The sequence below is a fragment of the Phaenicophaeus curvirostris genome, chromosome 2 (genome assembly GCF_032191515.1).
Source record: "Phaenicophaeus curvirostris isolate KB17595 chromosome 2, BPBGC_Pcur_1.0, whole genome shotgun sequence".
In the NCBI taxonomy this organism is placed as follows: Eukaryota; Metazoa; Chordata; class Aves; order Cuculiformes; family Cuculidae; genus Phaenicophaeus; species Phaenicophaeus curvirostris.
The window spans coordinates 79,080,039-79,105,459 of NC_091393.1; the positions used below are offsets into that span (position 1 = coordinate 79,080,039).

The 25,421-nt window shown below is 36.9% G+C and overlaps 1 protein-coding gene across 2 annotated transcripts in view; it reads left to right on the forward strand.

Moving 5' to 3' along the window:
- Positions 1 to 23,801, forward strand: part of BABAM2 (BRISC and BRCA1 A complex member 2) — a 178,466-nt gene extending 154,665 nt beyond the window's left edge. For both annotated transcript variants that reach the window (XM_069852612.1, XM_069852613.1), the window contains 2 exons: positions 4,299 to 4,452; positions 19,702 to 23,801. In XM_069852612.1, coding sequence (XP_069708713.1) covers positions 4,299 to 4,452; positions 19,702 to 19,765 — 218 coding nt within the window. In that variant the 3' untranslated portion in view covers positions 19,766 to 23,801. The remainder of the gene's footprint in view (positions 1 to 4,298; positions 4,453 to 19,701) is intronic.
- Positions 23,802 to 25,421: the final 1,620 nt, after the last annotated feature.

The window sequence follows — 25,421 nt, forward strand, 5'->3', positions numbered from 1 at the left end:
TTTCCAAGACATCCCTTCCACATTTCGTACCCTGTTTAAAAAGCTATAAAATTAGATGGTAAAGGTATTATTTTAGAGTTAATATGACTGTTGAAAGCAACTCTGTAGTTGTCGACATAAACTTATCAAACTAGGTAACCAGTTCCTGATCCCAGTATGGTCGTTCTTTGAGAAAATGAACAATTCAGCCTTGCTGATTCATCACACATTTTTTTAGTTATTAATGAATCAGGATTTTGGCTTCAAGATAACTATGTTTTGAATATATGTATGCATTAAATGCTAAGTCAAGAGAAGCAAATCTGTGTATTACTTCTCAATAGTTTCTTATATTTCATAAAGAGAGCAACTTCAACTATTTATAAACTGTAATTAAGTTTCTTTACAACATGACTCATTCTCAACATGCAAGTCCTTTTTCTTTTGCTTTCTTATGAACTGTGTGGGAAAATTAGGGTTCAATCACCAAAGAATTTATTCAGTGCATAATTACCCAAAACAGCCCTCCAAGTTCTGCTCATGTAGAGCTTCCATAAAGACGTGATTTTCCCCACACTATGGCTTTCTAAAATTTGACTTCTAAAAGATGATCTGTAATTGTAACATAGGAGAAAGCAGTGTTTTACTATGGTATTGGCTTCTTTCTTCAGTCTGCTTCTTTGAGCTCCTTTTAGATTAACAGTGTGATGCTTAGGCAAGAAATCATCAGGATTAAATTACTTTGAGTATGGAACTGAATTAGAAAGCTTTACTTTCCTGAATAAGCTAAGTATTTAAATTTTCCAAAGGAAATGTTTCTATTTCTGTGAGAGAAGGGGTAAATGCAACTTCCTCTGACATAATTTTCATTTTAAATCTGAGGCTGACAGCGAGAATTTTACCTTCATAACCAAATATTGCTGCTTAACTGCATGACTTGTATAAGCTTGCTGGTTGAAATGACTCACTTACGTAGATGAGGTTATTTTTAGGGAGATAATTTGCACTGTTTAGAAGACAGGAAAAAAGGGAGAGAGTCCTACTAAGAGCTAGATCCCTCATTATAGTTCGCAGAGCTCCTGAACCCAGCATCCAAGCAAAAGATGACTAAGCAAGGGGTCTATTGGTACTTTCAGGAATTTACAGACATGAGTCATCTGCTTATTTTCTGCAGACATATCACCAGGGTACTTTGTGAGTCAGCTGTTATTTGGAAATAGTACTTGTGTTCAGCATGAATACGTTTTTGTAGTTCTTAGGTAACTAGCATGCCAAACCAAAGCAGGCTTTTATAATTTGCCTACTTCACGTGTTGATTTACAAAAGCACTGCATTGTTTTAACTGTGATGCATTTGTCATGATAAAGGATAAATGTTGTCTGGGATGTTATTATGATAACACTTACCTTTTGCACTGTACGTATCACATGAAGGCAGACCTGATTTTGTATTAATGCACAGATTGAGAGTCAGATTGTCAATACGACCAGGAAAAAGGAAAAATTTTCATTATCAAACCATGGGACTATGAACAGATTTTTACTTTTATCTTCAAAGCACCTTGCTAGCGTTAATTACCAATGGTATTTGCTTATTTTTTTATGTACGATAAAGTGCTTCACTCCAAATCCAAGCATTCTGTGCGCTCGCAGTGTCAATGGATGGGCATCCACTGCAACGGAAATGAGGTCTTGCCTTCCTTTCTTACTGCTGAAATAATAGCTGGCTACCTTGAGATATGTATAACACTTTACAACTCAAGGCTGTTTCCTGTTTACTGGTCTTTTAGGTGTGGTTGTTTTCCAGAATTAGGGACAGGTTTTTTCACTTGGTCTGGGCTCATCTCATACCTTGTATTAAGGAAACACTTGGGTTAGAAAAATGGGAGTTTGGCAATTTTAGGTGAAGGGTAGCATTAGAAATCAAAGGCAGGTCAAATATTTCAGAACTCTCCTAGCAGTTTAGGATGAAACCGCTGTTGGCCAGATGTGGGATCACAATTTTAAATCTAATTTGATCATCTGTTTTAACAGTTTATAATGTAAGTTATTCCTGAAAGTTCCTTTACAGTTTCTCATAAATAAAGAAGAAACTGTTTTCTGTTATATTCTGGTGATATTGGTGTGGTAAAAATATTTTTGTAAAAGAAAGGCTTTCAAATAATGGAAGCATCTCTGGAGTGACAGCAATGTCTTGACTATCTATTTAAACAGCATTTCTAGTGCTAAAGATTTTTTTTTAAGTGCAAACCTTCAGTTTTAGGTAATAGGAAGAAAACTGATACTGCTTGCCCCCATTGTGTAGACAGAGGAAAGGAAAGGTAATGAAAATCAGAAATTCTCATGTAAGAAGTTAAATCTAAGGACTGAACCATTACTTGAGTGTTTTGCTAAGGTTTGTTGTTCCTTTCAAACAGTGATAAAATACACAGAGTTTAAGTACTTGGAGCAGGAGGAGTGTGTTTATAACATTAAATAGAGAGCCTGTCTCCTTGCTTCATACTCTTTTCCATGGTCAAGTCCTTTAGAGGCTGCAATACACACGTACTGTCTTTGAGGGGAGGAGACAGCTTGCTTGCTGATAAAACAGCCTTAATACACCGGTGGTTTTCAGGGTTATTATATAATCATGTTATATAGAGGAATTTGACAAAGCAATCTTTGAGTCTAACCTTTGTTACAGCAGTGATTGCCCCCAAATTAGTAGAGCTCTGCCCATGTCATTACCGCTGAAATATCTGCTGGAAGCTGCTGTGTGAGCTGAGTCACCAGGGCTTGGGGAGTTATCAAGTACAGCTCAGACACTGGGTCATGAACTGAGCAAACACTGTTGTCCACAGTGATTTGTTGTATTTTGAGACTACAGCTGGAATATAACATTCATTTTTGTGTACTTCGTGGCTACAAATGATTTTACTCGTCGAGCTTGGAGTGTAATCTAGGGAAAAAGGAACTATGGTTTGGCTGGTGCTTATCTGAGTATTCAGATGTGATTAGAAAAAAACTGAAAATGGACTTGCAGGATGATGGCATGGGATCTAGGAAAAAAAACCCTGTCCTGTACTGTTCCCTTCATCTCTTCAGTTTCTTTTTATACCGATGTTGTCACCTGCTTTGATTCCTGCTTCAGCTATTACAACCTGTTTGTTAACTTAGGAATCTTTCCTTCTCTTGAGAAAGGACTGTGAAGTGACAAAGAGAGAATACTGAAACCTAAGCTTATATGTATGAATATAATCTTATTAATTTATTTCATTCATTGTTACAACAGTAGGAAAAATTATTTAAGATTCACAAGGAGTTCCTGTTCCATTGTAGTGTTCTTTCATTGTGCAGCATTAAAGAACTGTGATTTTGAGGACAACAAAAAGTATGGTTGTAGATGTTTTATAAATTGTCTGTACCTTTAAAAGAAATGCACGTTCTTCTGTTAATTTTGGTGTTACACATTTAATGTAAATAATTGGAATCTGTTGTCATATCTCAATTTAACTTCAGATTTCTGAAACCTCTTGAAATTAAATGTAGACCAAGAAAATCTGAACTATAAATCTAGCAACAAAAATCTTAAGTTAAAAAACAGTTTCTGACCATATTATTTACTGCTGCTGACTATTTTATTGTTCTGCTGGACCTAGCTGATCATGAGACAGTGATAAGCAAAGGGAACTAAGTAGTTCTGATTTTTATTTTTAGTGGGATATTTTGGGTATTAATGACTTTGCAGTGTGTTTTTGGGGTTGTGGGGGTATTTTTGTCTAGCAGATGATGGCAAGTTGACATTTTTTCCAACTCATGTGACTAAATCTTTCTACATACTTTACCAAATCATTTAACCACTTTAGGTTTCAGACAACTGTAAAATGAGAATTAAAATGCTTTTGGTGTCTGTGAGGGCACTAAAATGAATTGTCTAAAGCAGATGAATAGAAATTTGTTTCTTGAATGGAAAACATAAATAGAGTGTATATTGTGAATTTTTGAAAAGGAAAATTTCACTATAAAGGAAAATAATTGGGTTTTTTTCTGTAACAAAATAATCAGTCTAAACACAGAAATACGCAAGCTCAATAGTTTTTTTAATTATGCACTTCTAAGAAATACTTTGACAAAGCAAAGTGTCCTATACAGCTATATTTTGGTGACCTTATAATAAATACAGAAATACATTTGAGAAGTAATCATCAATTTCTGCTTTTCTGTCACCTTTAAATCAATAGAAAGAAGTTTTATACTCCTAGTAAAAAAGGGGGGAAATGTCAATGCTGTATTTTTATGATTCTCTTTTCCTTTTCTTTTTTTTTTTTTTTTGAATTTCAGTTGACCTACCCCTTTATTTTCCTCGAGACCAACCAACCCTAACGTTTCAGTCTGTCTACCACTTCACTAACAGTGGCCAGCTGTACTCCCAGGCCCAGAAGAATTATCCTTACAGCCCCCGCTGGGATGGCAATGAAATGGCCAAGAGAGCAAAGTAAGTCAGATTACTCTTTCCTACAAAATATTCAGTTTGTTACACGGTCATCTGTCAGCAGAAATTTCATAGATTTAACTGCATATTTCCAGCTTTAAAAGGCTGAACCTGTTTTAGTTCTTATGTAGCCCTAGCATTCCCATGTATGCATATAGACAGATACTTTATTAATCATGCTTATTACATGAGTGCCAGAGGGATGATCAAAAGAAGACTTTCTACTAGACATTGTACAAGCACAGAGCAGTGACAATCTCTGCTCCAACGAGCTTCCAGTCTAAGTAGACAGGATAGCCCCCAGCAGGAGTAATCTGCATGATGGCAGTCAGTCAAGGTAACTCTAGTTTTCTGTGGGTTTGTGGGGTACCCTGAAGGGAAGCATGTGAGATGGAGAGAGAACAAGGGAGAAAAACCTGAAAGAGATGGAATAAGACTGTAATAAAATGACACAGAAGAACAAGGGGAGGTAGAGCAAACCACTAATCTGGCATAGGAGGCAGTCCTATCAGAACTTGAGAAAGTTATCTGAAATTGTGAATGTCTCTTTTGTTTGTTTTTTTTATTTTACTGCATCTTCTGTTAGCTGGAAACAGAGAATGTCTGACTGTTAACTCTGTAGTCTTTCTGCAAGCCCTCTGTTCATGCTCAGGAGGCACCACTTCAGTTGGAGTATTCCCTTCAGATAAAGATGACAGGACAGCCTCCCCAGAGTGGTTCTGTTGCAAGGGCAAGCTGCTGCAAGCAGTGATTCCCCTTTTGTATGCTAGATATTATCCCTGTCTTCTAATGAAGCAAACCACATTTTACCTGAATGGAGCAATATGGGAAGCGGTTTTGCTGAGGGTTTCAGTTTTGCAAAGTGTAAAAATGTTAGAACAGCAACAGATTTAAGCAGCCTGATTATCAGTTGTTCAGCACATAAGGGCATCAAACTGCATAAATAATAAGGCATATTGGAGTGAATATTTTGATTGACAATCAGAAGATTAAATTGAATTAGCAAAGATGTGTAAATAAGAGTCAAATGAAAATAGTTCAAGCTGAGTAAATCAAATTAGTGGCATGGTCAGAGACTGTAATTTGGAAAGGATGGAAGCAAACAACAATTGACAAGCATTTGCAGATTTTATAATAATTTAAATTTTATGGACCACATCAAGTAATATTTTATTTTTGATTTTAATGCACTGTAATAGAAAATTTTTACTAATATTTGGGTTTACTTCTGTGCTCTCTTGCAGAGCCATTTATTGATCAATTTTTTTTGTAGACTTGTTTTCTTTCTCTAGCAGAATATTGTGATTATTTGGGGGGTTGGTTGGTTTGTTTGTTTGTTTTAAAGAAGGAAACAGTAACTGGAAGCATTACTGTGGCTTTTTCTTTGACCGTACTACAAAGTGCATTTCATTTGCTGCTGGAAACTTACAAGTACCTATCTGCTGTCTGCGAAGTGGATTCATGTTTGAGTGGGTGTATATAAATGGACTTCTCTGCCCTGCACTTTGAAACTGAGAAGTATTATAACAGTTCATTTTTAAAAGCTCTATATGTGTACACTTACTATCACATGTATGTTTTGTGAGGTTAGTCACTCTTACATTTGAGCCTTTGCATTTAAGTTTTACACTGGATATGTAATAAGAGAAAGATGATGAGAAGCGGGGGAAGAAAGTGTGCTGCAATGTCTGAAATAACTACCATTGAGCTGCAAAGAGACAGAGAAGCTGCTCTAGTTAAAAGTGCTTTGCTTGCAGGAACAACTAGTGATTCCTGAGTAGGTACCATAAATAAATCTATATCAAGAAAAGTATGATGCTATGACACGTGTTAGTATATTTTAAGAGAGGTTTTTAACACAATTGAGCACCTTATATAAACAGTGTTTAAAATATTTGCAAGGGCTTCTTAGAATAAGTTGGTGTGTTTCAACTCAACCAAATAATTTTTCATTCTACTTTACTGTGTTATGGACCAAGTATATAAGAATATATAGAGATATATAGGCAAACATTATAATTAAATGTATTAGTTCAAGCACCACATCAAAACATGCCAAATAAAAACAGAAAAGAAGGATCCATGATTTAGCATCTAGAAACAATGTAATTTTGCTCAGCTAAAGTAAAGCCCTGGATGCATCAGAGACAACCTGTTAGTGTCTCTAAATGCTCTCTGTTAGGCTTAACTTATATGCAGTCATTTTTCCTCTCAGCCCAATGGGCTCCCATGTGGTTGGCATCCTTTGAGACAAAATAGCTCTGTTTATCTTTCTGGTCTTACTGTTCTAGGGCCACAGGATCTCCCACTTGACCTTCTGGTATCTGACCAAATTCTCAACCTTTATTCTCAGACACTTGAGAGATCAGTTTAACCATCTTCCCTGCCGTAGCTTGAGACACCATCAAGGATGGCTTTTGCTTGGTTTTGTACCAGCTGGGTTTGTTAGCCATCCGGTCATGTATATTGCCGTACTTCATAGGATGTAAAAGCACTGCCAAGTTTGAAATCCCATCACTGAGTGATTTCCTCATCCTCAATTTTGTCAAGCCCTGCCTCTGCTTTCGAAAACTCGACACGGCCTGGTTACTTGTGGGCAGAGCTGTCATAAGTTCATGCCAAAGAGACTTTGATTCTGTGCCCAGCTTTCTCTCCAGGGTTGTTTAGTGTTTGGGTTTGTTTTTTTTTTCAGACAGGTGAGCGCATTCAACTCCGGGGCTAAACTTGAAAGTCTTGGTATCCTTGCTTACCTTTGTAGCCCCCGAGCAGAGGTAGGCATCTCTTTTGAAGTTAGGACTTAAGCCTTTGCTATAGCCTCGAGCCAATCAGTAGTAATTATAAGTAGGAGCAAAATTACTCCCCTAAAATCCAAATATATAGAGAAGTAGATTGCATGCATTCACATTTAGACACGTATCACCTAAATCTAAAAGGCAAATTCTCAAATCAGAATATTAGTTTAGTGGGATCTTTTTCACTCACAGAGAAAAACTGCTGATGTTCTTGCTGAAGAATTGGACCAATTTAGGCCTGCCTGATAAAGTCCACAAAATTGAGTTTCTCTTTCTCTGTGCCCTCTTAAGCAGTTTTTTAAATCTCTCCTTTGAGGCCCAGTGACTTAGATTCCTCACTGGGAGATAGCATCTGATAGTTGAAAGTTGCTATTGTAGCAGCCCAAGGATTGCCTTCTGGCTTGATTTAATTCTAAGGGACGAATCAAGTCCTGATTAAATAATGTGATTCCAAATGCCTCCAGATTGCTTGTTTCTCAACTAAATGCAAAATTTTAACCTGTTCCTCCAGCTAGAAACAGGGAAACCAAAATTATTAACCTTTTCTTACAAGCTGCTGAGATGCCATTTCCTCTCAGTTCACATCTCAGGCTTTGCATCTCAGGTCATTTATTTATATGTCATGGCCTCCTTCATAAGCAACTTCTCCAGAAGATTTGGTCCTAAAATACAATAGCAAGCCTAAGAAAATGCAGTAAATTATGGAAAGTTAGCAGTCTTGTTTATGGTGTACGTGTGAAGTAAAACATCTCTGTGCGGTTTCCATGGGAAAGCTCTCTTGTTTTTTGCTTAAATAGGCATTCAAGTGTGCATAAATGGAGTCTTTAAAGAACACGCAGACTCTAAGCCTGGGGTTTTATGAAGGAATACTGTAAATAAAGCTTGTTTGTTTATACAAATGAAGTCCAGTTTTTAGATGCTCTCTGGCCCAATTTCTGTTTGACCCAGTGCAGCACTGTAGATGTAGGTTATACTTCAGGGCTAACAAGTCAGGACTCAGTTTACTCTTTTATCCTACATAAATCCACATACTTGTCATTAAAAATAGGAGGAGGCTGGAAATCTAGTATCAAAATAAAAAGTTTATCGAAGGGTTCATATTCTTTTTTCAAGGTGGCTGATCTCTGAGTAACATTGTCGTCCCTGGCCATTCACCGGCATTTGCTGAATGTCATGTTAGTTTTATGTATCCCTCAGAGCTCTGTAAGGGTGAAAGCTTAAAAGGACTCAAGTACTCTCAATTGTATATCGGCTGTTGCTCTGTCAGAAGGTCAAGTGCAGCTTAAGATTATATGTAGATGCATCTTGTGCAAACTATGTATATATTAACAGTATGGCCCTAGCTATGGTTCATGCTCAGTGCAAGCATGTTGTGATTAGAAAGTGTCAGGCTGGTGCACTGGGCTATGGCATTTTCAGCCTCATCAGTACCTTTTCCTTATATACCATCAAATTAGTTGATGCGTATCACGTGAAGATTCTAGTTGCTGTTTGGCTGAAATGGTTGCTTTAAGCTTTTATGTACCCTGGTAAAGAGAAGAAAGGCATCTTTTGGTTTTATAAAAGGACATTTGAAGAAAAGGAGACAATTGCTGTGTTGCAATTTAGACAAACTCAGTTGCAATATGTCTAAGACTTGCTGTGGTATTCAGTAAATTTTGAGTGCCCTAATGATTTGCTTTTAGTTTCACATTAACCAGTTTTTCAACTAATTCATTTTTATCATTAAGTCAAAATTTTCATATTAGGCAGAATATCTCTTACTACATTTTTAATTCTTTTAACGTAACAAGTTTCTTTATTTCCTTGAAACCTTTGTTTTCCATGTATGCTGCTTTGAATCTCACTATAAAGTTTACATGTAAACATTGCATCTTTTTTATAATCTCTCCTTGATAGGTGTAATTAAGATAATAAATAATTTTTTACTATTTGATTTGTATTTCAGTATTTTTGCTGCCTGTTTATGAAAGGAGCAAATTTTATTTTCATGTATTATGTAATTTTCATGCTTGTTAGGCATCTTTAAGGAGCAGATTTCAAAAAACTAACTTGTTTGCATTTACATATACACTCCTCAAAAAGCCTTTTCATGACTGCCTTTGGCTCTGTTGTGCGTTAGCTTTAAAAGAACTTTAAACTTTAAAAGAAGTCTAGAAAAATGAGAGTAGGGAACAGAAACAGAAAACACAGGGACCTCATCCTTCCCTAGGCATGTGCGCTGTGTTTGAATGTTTGCAAACGAAGGGTGAGGCGCTAAGCTGGGCCGCTTGTTTAACTCTTTAGTTTTCTATCACCTTGCATCAGAAACTGAACAAAAGTGATTTCCTTGCCTGAAATCAAGTAAGGCTGACATTTTGTTGCCGCCAGTGGGCTCTTTTTCAGAACACAAAGGGGCCAATAGGCCGTGACAGCCATAGAGAAAAGAGATGTGGCGGCCCAGCCATGTGAAGCTTGTGAAGAAGTTAATTTGATTTTATAGACGATTAAATCAAAACTCTTATTTTCTGTGAGAATGTCAGCTGATCAGAATTAGATGTGAAAAGTAGAAAGGCAATTGGGAAAAATATTTTTTTGTTAAAATACTTAATGATTACTTTAGTCCTTGTAGCACGTTCTGCAGTTGATTTACTAGCAAACCTTAATAACAAAACTATTTCGATTGTAAGATATAATAGGCAAAGTATATACAGCTTTTAATTAGAATTTTCCTAGGATATTATTTTATTTTTACATCATTCCTCTGCATGCACTACGGAGTACAGAGCACACACGTGATAGTCGCACTCCTTGAGTCATATTTTTCATGTACTTTTCTTTAAATGTCTACTTGGATAATTAAGTCTGACTCTTAAGTTATGCTATGTTAGTTTCTGACAGGTGCCTGCCAGGGATCTTCAGTGCTGTCATGCATTATGTGGATTTCAGCCAAGACAGAAGGGCCTGGGTATTTGTTTCTGGTCACTTCTCATTAAAGAAGAAAGACTGTGGGAAAAGAACACAACTATTTAAAGATGAGGAGTATAGGTGCTATAGGAAGCACATAGAAATAAAATCTGTTAGACAACTAGTTTTCTATGTTTTTATGTAGACATTATGTATATGTGTGAACTGTACATATGCGCCTTTTGATATATAGTAAATATTCTTTCTGAAAAAAAAGAAGGATTCTGTCATATATTGCCAAGAGAAATGCACTGAAGAGATTGGAAGAGTTGGCTTGGTAGAAGTAGCATTTTGCACTTTGCTGGAAGACAACTGCTTTGTAGGAATTAAGAGCTAGAATTTAATGCAGGTGATTCTTAGATAACCAGGCTTAGCTGTTGTTCTAGAAATACCATGATAAATTGCGTGATTTGGCTTCATTAGAGCAATCCTTATACTTTTATCAAAGTTTCTAGATCTTTATTAGAGTATAGAATTAAAGTTAGGAACTAATGCTAGATCCTCTTTGGTTTGAGAGAAAAATGCATGGTTTTGGGAAAAGCTGAGGTTTGATAACCTGGATAAACAGTCTTGCTTGATGAATTACAAAATAAACAGCTAAGTAAAAAGAGCAGGTGAGCTCCATGGTCTTGTCTTTTGAGTTATATTTGTAATTGCTCTGTTAAACACAAAAACCAGTCATGCTAGGTCACACTCAACATTCATTTAGCCCTCTATCACATCTCTCTCAATAGGCAGTAGCCAGCACCTGTGGAAGAGCATGGCAGAGCGTGTAGTCATATCTTCCTGGCATGTTCTACCATCTTCAAGGATCTCTATATCCAGAATTGATACATTGCTCTTCAGTAGCCCTACCTAAATTTCCTTCTTTTTGATTGCTTTTGAACCCCCATCATAACATCACATGATTCTGTGTCAAGGGATCGCACAGATAACATGTAGTGTGAAGAACAAGCTGTGTTGGCTTTTTGCATTCCGACCTACTGCTAGCTCCAGTTGTTACCTCATAGCTCTTGTATGAAAAGAGGCAGCAAATAATTAATCCCTGCTAATCCCCTCCATAACCTTAATGATTTTATGAACCTCTTTATGTCTCTTCTGTCACCTTTTCTCCAGCTCTACTTACTCCTTCCTTCTACAGAACCTTCCTATGTTTCTCACCACCCTTGACCCACTTCTTCATCCCTTTACTATTTCTATCATATTATTTCTGAGACAGAGAACTGCATGCTACCTTGATGCATTCTCCATGTATTTATATGGTGATGTAGTGGTATTTTCTGATTTATCCTTTTTTTATTATTTTAATGATGTTTGATTTGATTTTCTGCATATGTCTGAAAGTTACACTGACATTTTAGTACTAAGGTGTCCTTACTGTTTTTCAGAGCCTGTGTTTTTTGTGTATGCAAAATTAAGTCTTGTTACTCACATATCTCCCTTTCATGTTTGTCAATATTGACTTTTCACCTGGTATGTTATCTCATAGTCTCCCACTGCTGTAAGAACCATCTGCAGTTCCTCATAATTGCACCTCATTTTCCTTCCTTGACTTAATTGTTGGCGTTATCAAACTTTGCCATCTTTTGCTCACAGATCATGTAGGGATAAGTTGAACAACACTGGTCAAAATACCCATTTCTTTGCACTTCTCAGGTGACTTCACCCTAATAGTACCCATCATTCATTCCTATCTTTTTTCTTATCTTGACCTGGATCTTTTCTCCTGCTGTGGTGACTCACTTTTTTAAAAGTGGGGGAAATCCAAGCAGTGTGTGTCACTTGAATCTTTCTTGGTTTTGGTACCTTAAGAAACTAAGATGTATGTGAAGCGTAAGTTTGACCAACGTGTCATATTTTTCAGGTCCACAAATTTGGGCCTTTTTGTAAGTTCATGATTTCTTACGAGAGTTTCCACCAATTTGTAAGGTAGAGAAATGAGATTTCCTGGTCCATAGTTTCCTCTATCCTCCCAGACTTTTTTTGACATCACACTTCTCTGGTACCGAGCTGTTTTAAGCAGGAGGTTACAAGCTATTTAAGAGTTTAACTTTCTCACACTTGAGTTTCTCTGGAACTCTGGAGTGTGAATATCATCTGGGCCTGCTGATTTGTTTGTGTGTGTTTTGTTGATTTGTTCGTTACCTTTTTGGCTGACATTTCTGTGTGAGTCAGATATTTCGGTACATCCCTTGTAAAGTAGGATTCTGGTATGGCAGCTTCTATAAGCAGCTCTATAGTGAACTTGGATGCAAAAAATAATCTCATTTATTCTTTGTGGCTTTATTTCTTCTGAGCATTCTTTTTACTGTTTGACCAGCTTTTGTAGTTTTTGACAAGTTTTTATTTGGAAGGCCACAGCTAATTTGTTCTTCAAATTCATTTTTTTTGATCTGCGTTACTCTGCTTTTACCTGTAAGTGTTAAGGTCTGTGCCTGTCTGTTCTCCCCATTTGAAGAGGTCTATGACCATTTAAATTTTTTTTCTTACTTCTAATAGCAAACATATCTTTTAAATAGCAAAGAGAAATAACTTCTTAATATGTTTTATATAACCACTGATGTGTGGCACCTGATCCCTTTCCTTCTGACTGGTTTACCCTAATGAATATCCAAGGAGGTTTCTTTTATGTTTTGGTATGTTGCCTTCGGCCCTTGTTGATAAGCGATTTGGCAAAGCGAAGTGGATGGCATGATGAAATACGTACTTTCACCTGCAAGCAAACTTTGTTTTCAGGGATGTTGGTTGTCAGACTCGTTATAGATGCATCTGTGGTGTAACCTCTCATTTCTGCTTCTGAAGTGTAATTGAGGGATTCAATAATCTCTTAAAGATCATTCAAATTTTGTTACTACTTCTGTGATCTCCTCTCTTCTTGAGTCTCTAAACTTAGCTTTCCTTACAAGCCTCACTCCTGAATGTATTTTTTGCACAGTCTTTTCTACTTTCTCCTACTTCTTATGTCATCCCTACTTTTCCCACCCCCTATTATTTCATCACATTCTTCACCATGTCTTTGATACTTAGAAGAGGTTCCTATCTGGCATTGGTGCTCTCCTCCAAATGTACTAAACAATTTGCTAAATAATTGCGCCCCAACAATACAGTTCAGTGTGCACTTGTGCAGCCTAGACAGCAGGAAATAAGAAGTGTCCTGAATAAACAGTGTCTCTTTAAGAAGCTAACCTTTACCTGAAGTGGAAAAATATGGCTATGGCACTTCAGCAAATAGGAAAAATAGAGCAGGTTTGTCACACAGTAGCTCATAGGACTGGAAATTTCCTGTGAATTAGCATTGTATTTAAAAAGACTATATGAAGATTGAGTTTTTCCATGATGGTCTTGGAATATCATTCTCATGATCCGCTGGTAAGGAAAAGGAGTAAGCACAGTGTGACAAAGATATTCCAGTGCCCCCTTTGCAGACAGCCACTACCCCGGCACTGAATAATCCCTGAGGGGAAAATGGAAGTTAAGAAAGCAGAAGCAAAATTTGCTATGATCTAAGACCACAAGCCTTCATCTGACTGAAGCAAGTCTATTTATGTACGTTGTGGAGAAGGTGAAGGAAGTGAAGTGTTTATCTCTTGAACAGGCAAGCAGAAGGCATTGATAAAACTATTTCAAAACAAGAGTTTTGTTTTGCTATGTATGTTTTGGGAGACTTAGAGCCACAGCATCAGTGCAGTACACCTTTGTAAGTTCCCAAATATCTATATCAGAAACCTGTGAGAGAAGAAATTCCAGAATTTTTATTTCCAGAAGATTCAAGAAAGTTGCTTGCATATTTACTGGCCTTGGTCTATATTCACTATGTCCAGTAATTTTTATCTGTAATTACCAGTAAAGGTCCATGTGTTTAGGAGCATCTATATTCTTGGAACCGAAGTTATCTTTTGCAAAGTGATGAACCTACTTATGCTGCTGCATTAAAATAAACATTAATTGCCAGCCTACATAATGATCTACAGTCCTGGCTCTGCAGCAGTTCCCAAGAACTCCCTTCCTTTAAATTTTGGCTTTAGTCAGGTTGTTATATCTGTGGTTGTTTCATGATTTGAACAGATTGTCAAGATTAATTTTGCTTTGTGGTAAGTTGGGCAGCAATGTCATCTTAATTTTTACAGCAGAGCTATGTTGAGTAATTGACTTTATTTATAAAATCAATTGATATCATAGCTTTTTGGAACAGACACACAAATATAGACCTAAATGAAAATTTAATTTTTATTTCTAGTTACTTCATATGGAGTAAAGCCACCTGTTTCTACAATCAGCAAACCATTGTAAAACATGTCTAAATATAAGCATTTCTGGTACCTTTCTTGAATCAGACTTGAATCAGAAGCAGTAATAATTCCAACAAGAGCTAGCAGGGGAAAAAGACATTGTTAGTAAAATACAGATGACAGCTTTTAGACATGTGTGAATTTTAAAGTGTCCTTAGTTTCACTAGTTCTACTACTTCTATTTCCTGTTATGGTTTTGGTAGCATGTTTTGTTTTATTAGCACTTTCTGTTTTGTTTGTAATTTTGGAGACTATTTTCTGTCATACGATAATATGAACTGGGCAGAAGGCAACAGTATTTCTTAAAAACTTGCTTTTTGGTGGCTGGCCACTGCAAAACTGCAGCTCTCTTAGTGCTTGGTTACTGTCCTGCACTTCAGCCTGGTGGCCCAGTCAGTGCTTTGTGTAGACCGGCAGGTAGAAGTTTACTAAACTCCTTGCAGGTAAATCACAGCAAAAGGAGATACAGCCAGAAATATTAGAAGAGGAAGAGAGATGATGTGATGAATTTTTTTGGCACCTGGAAAAAAATTGCTAGCAGCATAATGGCATTGTGCACTGACTCCTTTGTACGTTTGTGTGTTTAGCCAGTTACAGTAGCAGTAATTTAAGAACTATTGTCTTGCTGTTGTATAAACACTTCAGATGTTTGCTTGGCATCACCAGTTTTGGAGATGTATAAAATGGAGAACTGTGTAGACATTGTGTTTCACATAAAAGCAAAATATTTGTCATAGATAAAGCTGCCTAGTAAGGAAATTATAAACCACATCCCAAAGAGCATACCGTGAAGGAGCTTAGTTTAGAAACATGAACATGTGCCAAGTATCGTTATGTATATTTGAAAAAAATCCGGGAAGGTAACTTCATTGTTCTGCTGTTGTGCTTGTGTTGGTTTTATTGATATTCAGATTCAAATGGTGGTTTAGAAATGCTGCTTCCTCCTAAATGCCTAGCACATGCCATAATAGACCTGATTTTCCTTAGCTCCTGACCCTTTGCCCCTTGACACCCAGCCATGTTGTAGGCGCGCCTGCTACAGCCTGATCCAAGCTACACGACCAGAAGTTAGAGTGCTGAGAACTATTTGTTGCTTCAAACGTCTTAATATCTTAGATCTGCAGAGAAAGATAATTTGATCTAATAATCATTTTCTCCTAATATCAGTGTCATGAAATGTTTGGTGTAGAATCAGTCTTCTGTTACTCCAATATTATTCCAAAGCAGGAGGCTGGGTTATTTCATTCTGCTGTGAGTATTCCTGTATCATCAGCCTGAATTCTTTTTACTAACAGTTCTCTATAGCTGAGAAGCATACCTAGTGAGTGTAAAAATAATAATTTCAAAATTTCAAGTATCTTCTGAGATACTTGCAAGCATAATGTGGCAAAGTGCTTGAAACAGAAAAAAAAAAAGACTTCCATGTGAATTCCTGTGATGTAGCACAGAACAGAGTGTTGAGGGTGCAAATTTGTGTGAATAGGATGTGAAAAATGAATCTTTCTCCAAAGTTCAAATTTACATTCATGGTTTATCTATGCCTCTATGTGCAGGATGCTGGAGTTTAAGTGTTTCTTTCAATTTAAAAACTTGCTAAAAGGAGTGGTATTCCATGTTAAAGAAACCTTTGCTATCTAGTCTGTAGCAGAGTATTGTTCTTCAGAAAATTGTATATTTCTTTTCAAGTTATTTTATGTAATCCATTATGACATAATATGTCCCTGTCATGGTCCTACTTGTGTGAAAACATGTACACTTTGACCTCAATGCCAGTTGATTTAAAGATGAAACTTACTCGGCCAGTAACTGAGGCTTGTTCAGTTCTTCCGCACTGGTAATCTGTGTGGTGGAGAAAAAACTCAGAATTTCCGTTTTACAAAAAATTGATATATTTTAACATATGGTTTTGTCCCAAACCTCAGATGAAAAGATCTTCTGAAAAAACATTTTGCTTGGAACACGTAAAAAAAATGCAGTTAATGTGACACTATAATGTGTCTGCCAGCAGTAGCACAATGCCTCCTGGAAGCAGAAGTTTTAATGATTTATCCCTTCATTCTTTATGGTCTGGGTCCTTTGAAGAGGCAAATTCTGCTGTTGTGAGACTTCTTATGACTCCTGTGATACACCAGGGCCTTGTTTGTGTGACTAGATACATCATCTCTAAGATGTTGAGCCACAGATAATCTGGTTAATATACAAACTGTTTAGGCTCACTTCTGCAAACCAGAACATCTCTTCTAAGTTCAAGCCAAACTGAAGTACCGCACTCTTTTCCTTCTTTTCATGGTGAAAACTCAATAGTATTTCCACATAAATGCACGTAGCTGGATAAAAATGTAATTTTCCATTGAAAAAGTCATGTGATTTAAAAATAACAGCAAGCTCTAATAATGAGTAATGTCTTTGCTGCCTGTTCTACTCCTTCATGTATACTCAAAATAAGTCGTTACTTTTATATGCTAACACTTCCCATTTGTTCCTTATATGCAGTGTTCATTAATATCAAGGCAGTTCAACCTCCCTTCTACTTCCCCATCTCTCCTGTGCAGTCTATTAAATGTGCTGTAGGTGATAAAGTCCTGTTGAGTGTATTGTGCTTTTTGGCTCTCCTTGCAGGGTCTTTTCTATTTTGGTTTGGAATGGGGAGTGGTAATTTATTTTTTGTGTTTGTGCGATGATCCACAATTATCCAAATGTTTTTTTCCAAAATCTCTTTAATCTCAGATACCTAGAACGTGTGGGAGAGGGGCAGAAATAGGGGAACGTATCCTGGGTAAAGATGTGGTACTACATTTGCTTCAGTCTGGACCACAAATGATAAGGGCAAACTTAAGCATGTGCCTTAACGCATGGAAAGAAAAAAGTAGACATTTACAAATTATGAAGTACCAATAGAGTTATTGTAGTGTATGGATCATCTCCAAGAGGTTCATATGAACTACCAGTGAAATAACATCCCCTTTGAAATAGAACATCTGATCAGAATGTAGGGAGGTGTTAGCTTTAGTTTTGCAGCAAAGGATACAAGCTTTACTGCAGGAATCAGTGAAAAGGAAGGATGCTGGTGTAGATAAGGATGGTGTGGGAGTGTGTATGTGGTATCAGAAGGATTCGTTCTGGAATTTACCTAAGAGAAAAGTCATTGTAATATAATGCAGTAATTGCAGTTGTAATACAAAGCACAGAAGTGCTATAGAGGAGGTATTTTAGAAAAGGGAAAATATAGGAAAATACTTCTGCTTGTATCCTATTTAATGATTAACAATTTCTGCATTTAAGAGGGAAGTTGTAAGTAACATTTATCAAGTCAATAAGAAGAGCGTGTGCATGGAAGAAGAGTCTGCAGAGAAGCTATCAAAGAGGAAGGAAGAAGCTACTTAAAATAAGCAAGCACAGGAAATGCAATTAAATGTTAGGAGAGATAATACAAGGAGAAATAAAAGGGTGGTAGATCCTTTCATTTACAGTGTGCAAGTTATATTTATTGAGGCAGTAAAATGACATAGAGCTGACCAGGACATAAATGGGCTACAATTTCAAATGTATGCTATAAACACAGGAATACAGAAACAGCATTCAGCTCTTAAGATCAGTTAACAGGCATACCTTCTCAGCTGGTTTATGTATGTGTAAGTGCCAGGATGCACAGTCACTTTTGTGGGCATAATTATGAGCTCTGCTTTCTGAACTTTGATTCAATAAATCAGAGTGTGTTCTGTAAATATGCAATACAATCTGTGTATGCTATAAAATGTGTGTGCTAGTTTTGCGGCTTTTCTTTTCCAGTTCTGAGCTCCAGAAATGCTTTTACCTTCCATTGCTCTGTTAACCTTTGAACAGCATCTCATGTGTGTTTAGAGCTTTTGTACAAAAGCTATCTGTTAGTTAATTTGCCAGGCACAACTTCACAAAGAGAGGGGAGCATTCTTTTCCGTGATCTTTCAGTGGTTTTAGACATGTGGAGGAATGGTTGCTGTTCAGTGATTGCCATTGTACTTCTACCTGAATTTTGAAAAACACATCAAGATTATGAAGAAGATCAGTGTATGTTTGCTTCAGGAGGTATACCAGCAGAGAGATCAGTAACATAATGAATATAATTTCAACTATTCTCGCCTCAGATATATTTTTTTTTGGTGCTTAAAACAGAAGGAGGTTCTCCTTGCCTAGAAATTTATGAAGACCAGTGATATGAACAGAAAACAAGATATTTTAAAAAAAAAGTATTAGACAAAATTCAATCAAAAAGTAGTAGGCAGAAACCAAAGGCAGAATGATGAAGCAGCTTCTAATATAACTTGCAAATAAAGGGTATCAGCGGGACATGTAAAATGTATTTAGTATACAGTTAAGTATTTCACTGCAATAAACTCAAAGTACAGTTCAAATTCAATTTTGGATACCTAGATTCAGCTCATTTAACAAATTTATGAGTCACTCACTTCTCTGTAAAAAAGGTAGACTGAGATCCAAAATATACAAAGCACATCTTAATTTATGGAGTAAAGTTCTGACTTTGAAGTCTAATAAAAGGAATTACAGTTCCTCCAGAGTGTTGGTATTTATTCACTACATCTTACATAAACTACTGCCATCAGCAGTGGCTCTGTATTGTGTCAGACAGATAAAGAGCTTATCTCCTGCTTGTATTCTGACTTTTCTTTATGACTTCTGTGCTACGTTGGCTTGTCTGGTTTTGGGCCCTTGGTACCATATGTGAAGCTTTCTTAAACATAGTCAGGGGAAAAGCCCCTGTATCACAGAAATAGGGTGAACATCAACCGCATCAAAAAGTCCCAGTTATAAAGTGCTGCAGGCAGTGTCATAGCCACACTTGTGGCTCATCTCAATGTTTCTCACTTTTACAGGTATTCAAAGGTTTATTGTCAAGTGCATAGCACTCTCTGGAACTTTGCATTGGATAAAATATGGACAGTCCATCAGGCTCTTCTGACAGTGTCAGGTTACTGGTGTTGACCAGTTGAGACATAAGTGGTGAGGGCACTGGAGGAAAAAGTACTGCTAGGTCTATAAAGCTGAAGCGTATGCATCTGCTGCGTATTAAAACATGTAAAAAAAACCCAATATCCATCTATGCTATCTAGTAACAGACTGAACACGGTAACATTATGCTTCTCTGTTAAAACCTTGGCTACACACATGCGCACACCATGTTCTAAGCTTCCTCCTTTCTAACTATGCATTTTCTCTTTTTTCCCTAGGGCATATTTCAAAACCTTTGTCCCTCAGTTCCAAGAGGCAGCATTTGCCAATGGGAAGCTTTAGACAGCCTTGGACAAGGAGGTGATACTGGACAGATCCTTCAGCCTGCACGTGGCAGCCCTCAAGAAGAATGCCTGGAAATGGGTTGGACTATCTTGATAGGTGCTTTCTTGCCTCTAACATGGTTTTGGTAGCTTCAGTTTTTGTCAGATTTCTGAAACAAAGACCTCACTAGCATGCTTAAAACTGAATATTTGGTAGTCATCCTGTCTCATTGCTTCTACCACCACCATTCCTTTATCTACCTACTGGATTAAGTTTTAAAAGGTGTGTTTTGATGTGGTAACGTTTTCTTGTGCCAACAATGTCCCAGTGTTATGCCTTGTTTCCTTGTCTTCTGATGGTGTAAATTGGATATTTTTTTTCCCCATAAGAAATACTATGTAATTTGAGTATTTATTTAACATTTCCAGCTTATCCTAAGAAAATATAAAACTGCCATATGTACCAGGAATGCCTAATGAAATGTGCAGTGCCATATTCTGCCTTGGAGGTTTGCATCTCACTGTGGTTGTTATTCTCACAGGTATGGGTATGAGTTGCACAGTTCAATTCTCAGTGCCTTTCAAGTCGGTCTGATGTTAATATGGCAGGGTATTAGAAGGTTTTTTAATATTTCAGTCAAAAGCTCATCTTATATGAAATGTTACACTTTTATGCTTTGTTTTTATTTCCAGTTGTACAATTTTGATGTTTTTCTAATGAACTCCCCTTGCCATTACGAAAAAGTCCTTTAGTACCAATGTGCAAGGAACTAGTTGTATAAATCAGTATAACAAAATAAAGCTCTTTCATAGACCTGTAATTTTTCCAAGTAAGATAAATACTGCTAAGAAGCAAACTTTCAGCGAAGGAATGAATGATGTCTTGGAAAATAACTGATCAAATAATATAGGGCTATGGGTATTAATGTTTAAATTCAATATACCTTCTCAGAAATAATTTTAAGTGTGTGTAACTGGAAACATTACCTCCCCTAAATCTGAAATACCAAATGCAAAATCCCACCTATTCATCCTTTCCTTCAGTGGTCAGGCGGATCACTTGGGGCTAACTGTCACGATGTCACTTCCCAAATTAATTAGTACATAGACCAGGGTACTTTCCAGTAAGGAATAAAATTAACTCTGTGTATTGCTTATAAATGGCATATGGAAAATATGCCTTACTTCTCCTAAATGTAAGGAACTAAATGAATAATATGCAGATGATACAGTGGCGCTGGAAAACATTTTATTTGAAATTATTCACTGTAGCACCACTATTTGCTTATGCAAAATCTCATCAAATTACTTGATTGGCAGTATTCTCCTACCCTTTCTAAAACTTCTTATTTTACATTAAAATAGTGCTTTCCAAGGGAATGTCCACCTAGGAAATGTAAATGAGTTTTGAGTAATGAAGCTTAATAATTAAGAATTATGCAAATAATTTGCCTCTAGAAACTAAAGGTATTTTTAGCTAGTTTATAGGCAAAATTATAGTTTAATACCGAAGTTCTTGGCTGGAAATTAAGTTTCAAACAAAATCAGAAGCCTTATTACAAATCTACAGAGGATGGGGCATGTTCTGTCCTGTGACCCACTCCTTTGTGAATCTCTGTGCATTCATTGTCTGAGGGTTGTAAATGGCTCCAAAGGTCTGAAGGTGAATTCCCTCTGTAGGAGCATGGCATTAAGCTTTTGCATGCAAACCAAGACTTACAGCAGGTGTGGAGGATAACTGAACTACCATAAATGACTGAAAACACACATGACCTGGCATCTGCATTTATTCAAGTAAAAGTCAAAGCCACACACATATACTCAAGAAATAAAGTAACTCTTATGAATGGGGTGGGAAAAGGGAGATGGCTAATGAAATGCATTTCTTCTCATAGTGTTCAAAATCTGATAGAAAAAATCTGTGGCATCGTCAGATGGTAAAACCCAAACCCTCAAGTTGCATCGGTAGAATCCTGAAATCTTACATTTTATTAAACAGCCTTGTGTTTGATTCAGTATTGTAGTGATTGCCCCAAGAACACAGTGTTTGCTTTATATACCCGATTGTCCAAGTGGCACCAGTATCTTTTTAATCTTTTCCGAATTTACCATGATTCAAAGGCTATCAATTGCAAAACTTTTCAAAAGAGGGTCTGCTCTTCAGAATTAGCATGAATTTTCAACCAAATATACTTTCTTCACCTCAGTCCTTGTAATTTTGGACAAAGGACTGCTTTATTACTAAAGGATTAGAGTTTTAGAAGCCATGTAAGAAAATACTTAGGGGATATAAAAAGCCTAAATCAACAATACCTTCTGTTGAATTCAATATATTCACCAACTCTTCACTACTAGATATGGACACAAACCAATGGTTTCAGTCTAATTTTACATTATGCTGCAACTGGTAGTATTTAAAAAAAGAAAGAAAGATTGGGGAACTGCTGTATTATTTGTGTTTAATATAAAGTCTGCAAGCCTATCAATTTTCAGATAAGAAGAAAAAGTGTTTTTCTTACACCTAATGAACATTTTCTTTGTTTTAAAGCAACCCTGCACTCTTTGACCTGCACAGTATTTAATGGAGCCATTCCTGATAGTTCTCAAAAGATTGTATTTGGAATATTAGCACTACAAATGGTGCACTGGTAAGAAAGACATGGAAATGAGTGAACTCTTCTCCCCAGAATGACAATTACCATGTAATACTGCATTGGAAAGGAGAGTTAGTTTGAACAATTTTATATTGAATCAAGTATTTCTTGAAGACGTTTAAATTAGCCACAGAAGTTGTAGTATAATAAGTTGGTGTTATTTCTGTTATCTCCTGTTCTATGACAACTATTCTGGCCAGTTAATTGGCAACGAGATTCAGTGCTTTCTTTCCTATTAAGTGATACATGCAATTAAAAGGAAGAGTCAGACCTAGGCTAGTTTCTTTGATTTATTAGAACCACAAAACATGGGAGAAGAATAGCAATGTTATGAACATATCAAAAAGCCTAAATCCTTCTCTGTCATAATTTTGATTTAAATAATGCAGTGAGTCTCTGGTTACTAAGCACCACAAATGCACGATTTTCCAGAGGTCCTTGAAGTGCAAACCTACAGTCAAGCCTTTATTTATCTGCATACGTAATCCACTATGCTAGAAGTAATACCAAATCTTTTGGATTCAAAGTTAGACTCTTCTGTGAACTTGCTGGAAAGACTGGACAAACAGCTGGAAGAATAAATACAAGACAACAATATCATATGTAGTTTGGCCTTTTTTAATCTTTCTGTTGTGCTCTTCTCCCAGTCATAGATGGAACAGACTTGACTCAGTTTTTGAGAAGAAATCATTACTGGAATTAGCGTGGATCTCCTATGTGTTGTTAGACCCTCACTAGGCAGTGAGGTGTTTCCTTGCTCTCATTCTGTCTGGCGCTTAACGGCAATAAGCATCTTTGATGAATCATTTGGGAGAGGAGATTTAGCAATGAAGTGCAGTACCTTAAGTCTTATTTGAGGTATTTTACACAAAGAGGCTTCTTAATTGGGAAAGAGGGGAGTAGGTCTGGTTAGTCTCCATTGAGCAGTGCCCCCCTAATACAAGGCTTGGGGTTTAGCAAAGGTCAAAAACCTGTTTAAGTGGTGAGTACGTACTGCTGCTTGGACGTCCTCCTATGTCAATACCCTTAACAACTGGAGAAGCAGCAAGCAGTAGAAACCCATAAATAGCATGTGAGGGTCACTCCTGCAGGTCTGAAATACATTTCTAATAGCACGTCTACAAGGCACGTACCTGCGGCTGAGGGGATAGTGTCTTCTGTCACTGGAGAAGGGGAGTTTCTCACCTTTCCAGCTTTGTGAGAAAGGCGTGCTGCAAGGAGGTAACAAGCTTTGGACACAGCTCCTGACCATGACTGTTAATTACAGTATATTGTCCCTGCCCTGTGAAGCAAATGAAATCTGTGACCAAACTGACGTGCCAGTGAACGCTCTTCCCTTAAATTACTTATGTCTCTGTAATTGATGTATTTTAACATTCATTAAACCTAAAGGTTACAGTGTTTCTTACTTGTTAAGTGTTACTGAAAATCCCATAAGTCATCTCATTTTTTGTTTTTATTTTCAGGTATCTGTAATGTTCTTGGACAACCTTGCTTCATCCTGACTAGTTACTGCTATTTTTAGCAAGTTTGAGCTTTATGTTTTAACAGGGCAGCGAGTAGTTGTTCAAAGTATGTGCCAGCATCATATGGACCTATATAAAATACAGAATTATTTGCTGTAAAAACAATCAGCCTTACTGTAGAAACTGTTTTTATTTATTAAACTAAGTATTGTATTCTCAACAACAGAATAATTCTGAGAAAATACATGTTGTTACCCAGAACAGAGAGGGTAATCATGCTGATGGCATTGGATATTTAGTTTTTGCACCACATCTTAGTTTAATTTGCACCTTAGCATCAGCAGGTTGGAAGTATATTCTCTTTTTCTGAAGGAAGCCTGTACCTGAATAGACCATTGATCAAGCTATATCTTTTCCTGTTTGTACTTTGAAACAATTTGTCCCTATGGGCAAAGCCAGTAAAAATCTGAACAATGTACATCAACAGTACAGGATTTTTTAATATTTTTATGTACTAATTTCTAAAGATTCAGAGAATAATTTCAAACTTCACACTGGAAGAAGGTAAACAACACAAATACCAGAAACAGGCAAGTAATTTCAGCTACATAAGAAATAAGACTATCAATCTAATATTCTGCAAGAACTCAAGGGTTTTGTCATGTATTTCTAAGCATGTGGCTTGAAAAACCATGTTGTGTAGGTGATTTTAGTGCTGCTTTTCCTATTTTATTTCCTGACTTATTTTAAAAGCTCAATTCTCAGTTCCAAGGCCCTGCACAAACACCATTTTGTTAAAATGGTAGTTACCAAGCAAAAAGGCAAGGGGGGAACTGGGATCAGCTGCTGAAAATAGGTCTTAAATCATCGAGAAATCAACAAAGGAAGCAAGGTTTGGCGGCTGCCCTGCCACTTGCTGCGTCTACAATATGGGCCTTCAAACGTATCCCCAGCACAAATTAAAAAAAATACAGGGGGGTTTTCTTGCAGTGCTAAAGAATAAATACAGTTTTAAACAACAGGAAGTAAAGCACAAGTTTAATTGGAGGCATGAAAAGGAAAATACAGGCTAGAAATCTAATGTTATTTGTGCCTACAGCTCCCTGCATTTCTCCTGTCACCAGAAAGGGTGAAGAATTAATGCCTTGTGCTGCAGCTGCCCCTAGTGAAAATTGATCCTTAGGGTGCTCTGTGTTTGCATCAAACTCTACTTAAACCCTAATGATGCTTTTTCAAATCCCTGGGGACGGCAACGCAGTACCAAGGAAAAGCAAATCTGACGCTATCAGGGGTTTCTATTCCACTGCTGTTCCATTTCAAGCCCATGATTTGGGTTGGGCAAGTACTTTGTAAGCCATCAAGCGTGCCAGCAAACAAGGTACATTTTATTTCTTCAGTGTTTATTCAAAATTATTCAAGCTGTTTATAATTTACCATCTTGTTTCCTTTATCCCGCTGTCCCTCTCAGCAAAAGTTTTTCAGTGCTTGTTTAAAAATCAGAATTGTCGAGGTTATTTCTGTCTTTCAGAGGGAATGTAGCACTGATATGAATGGC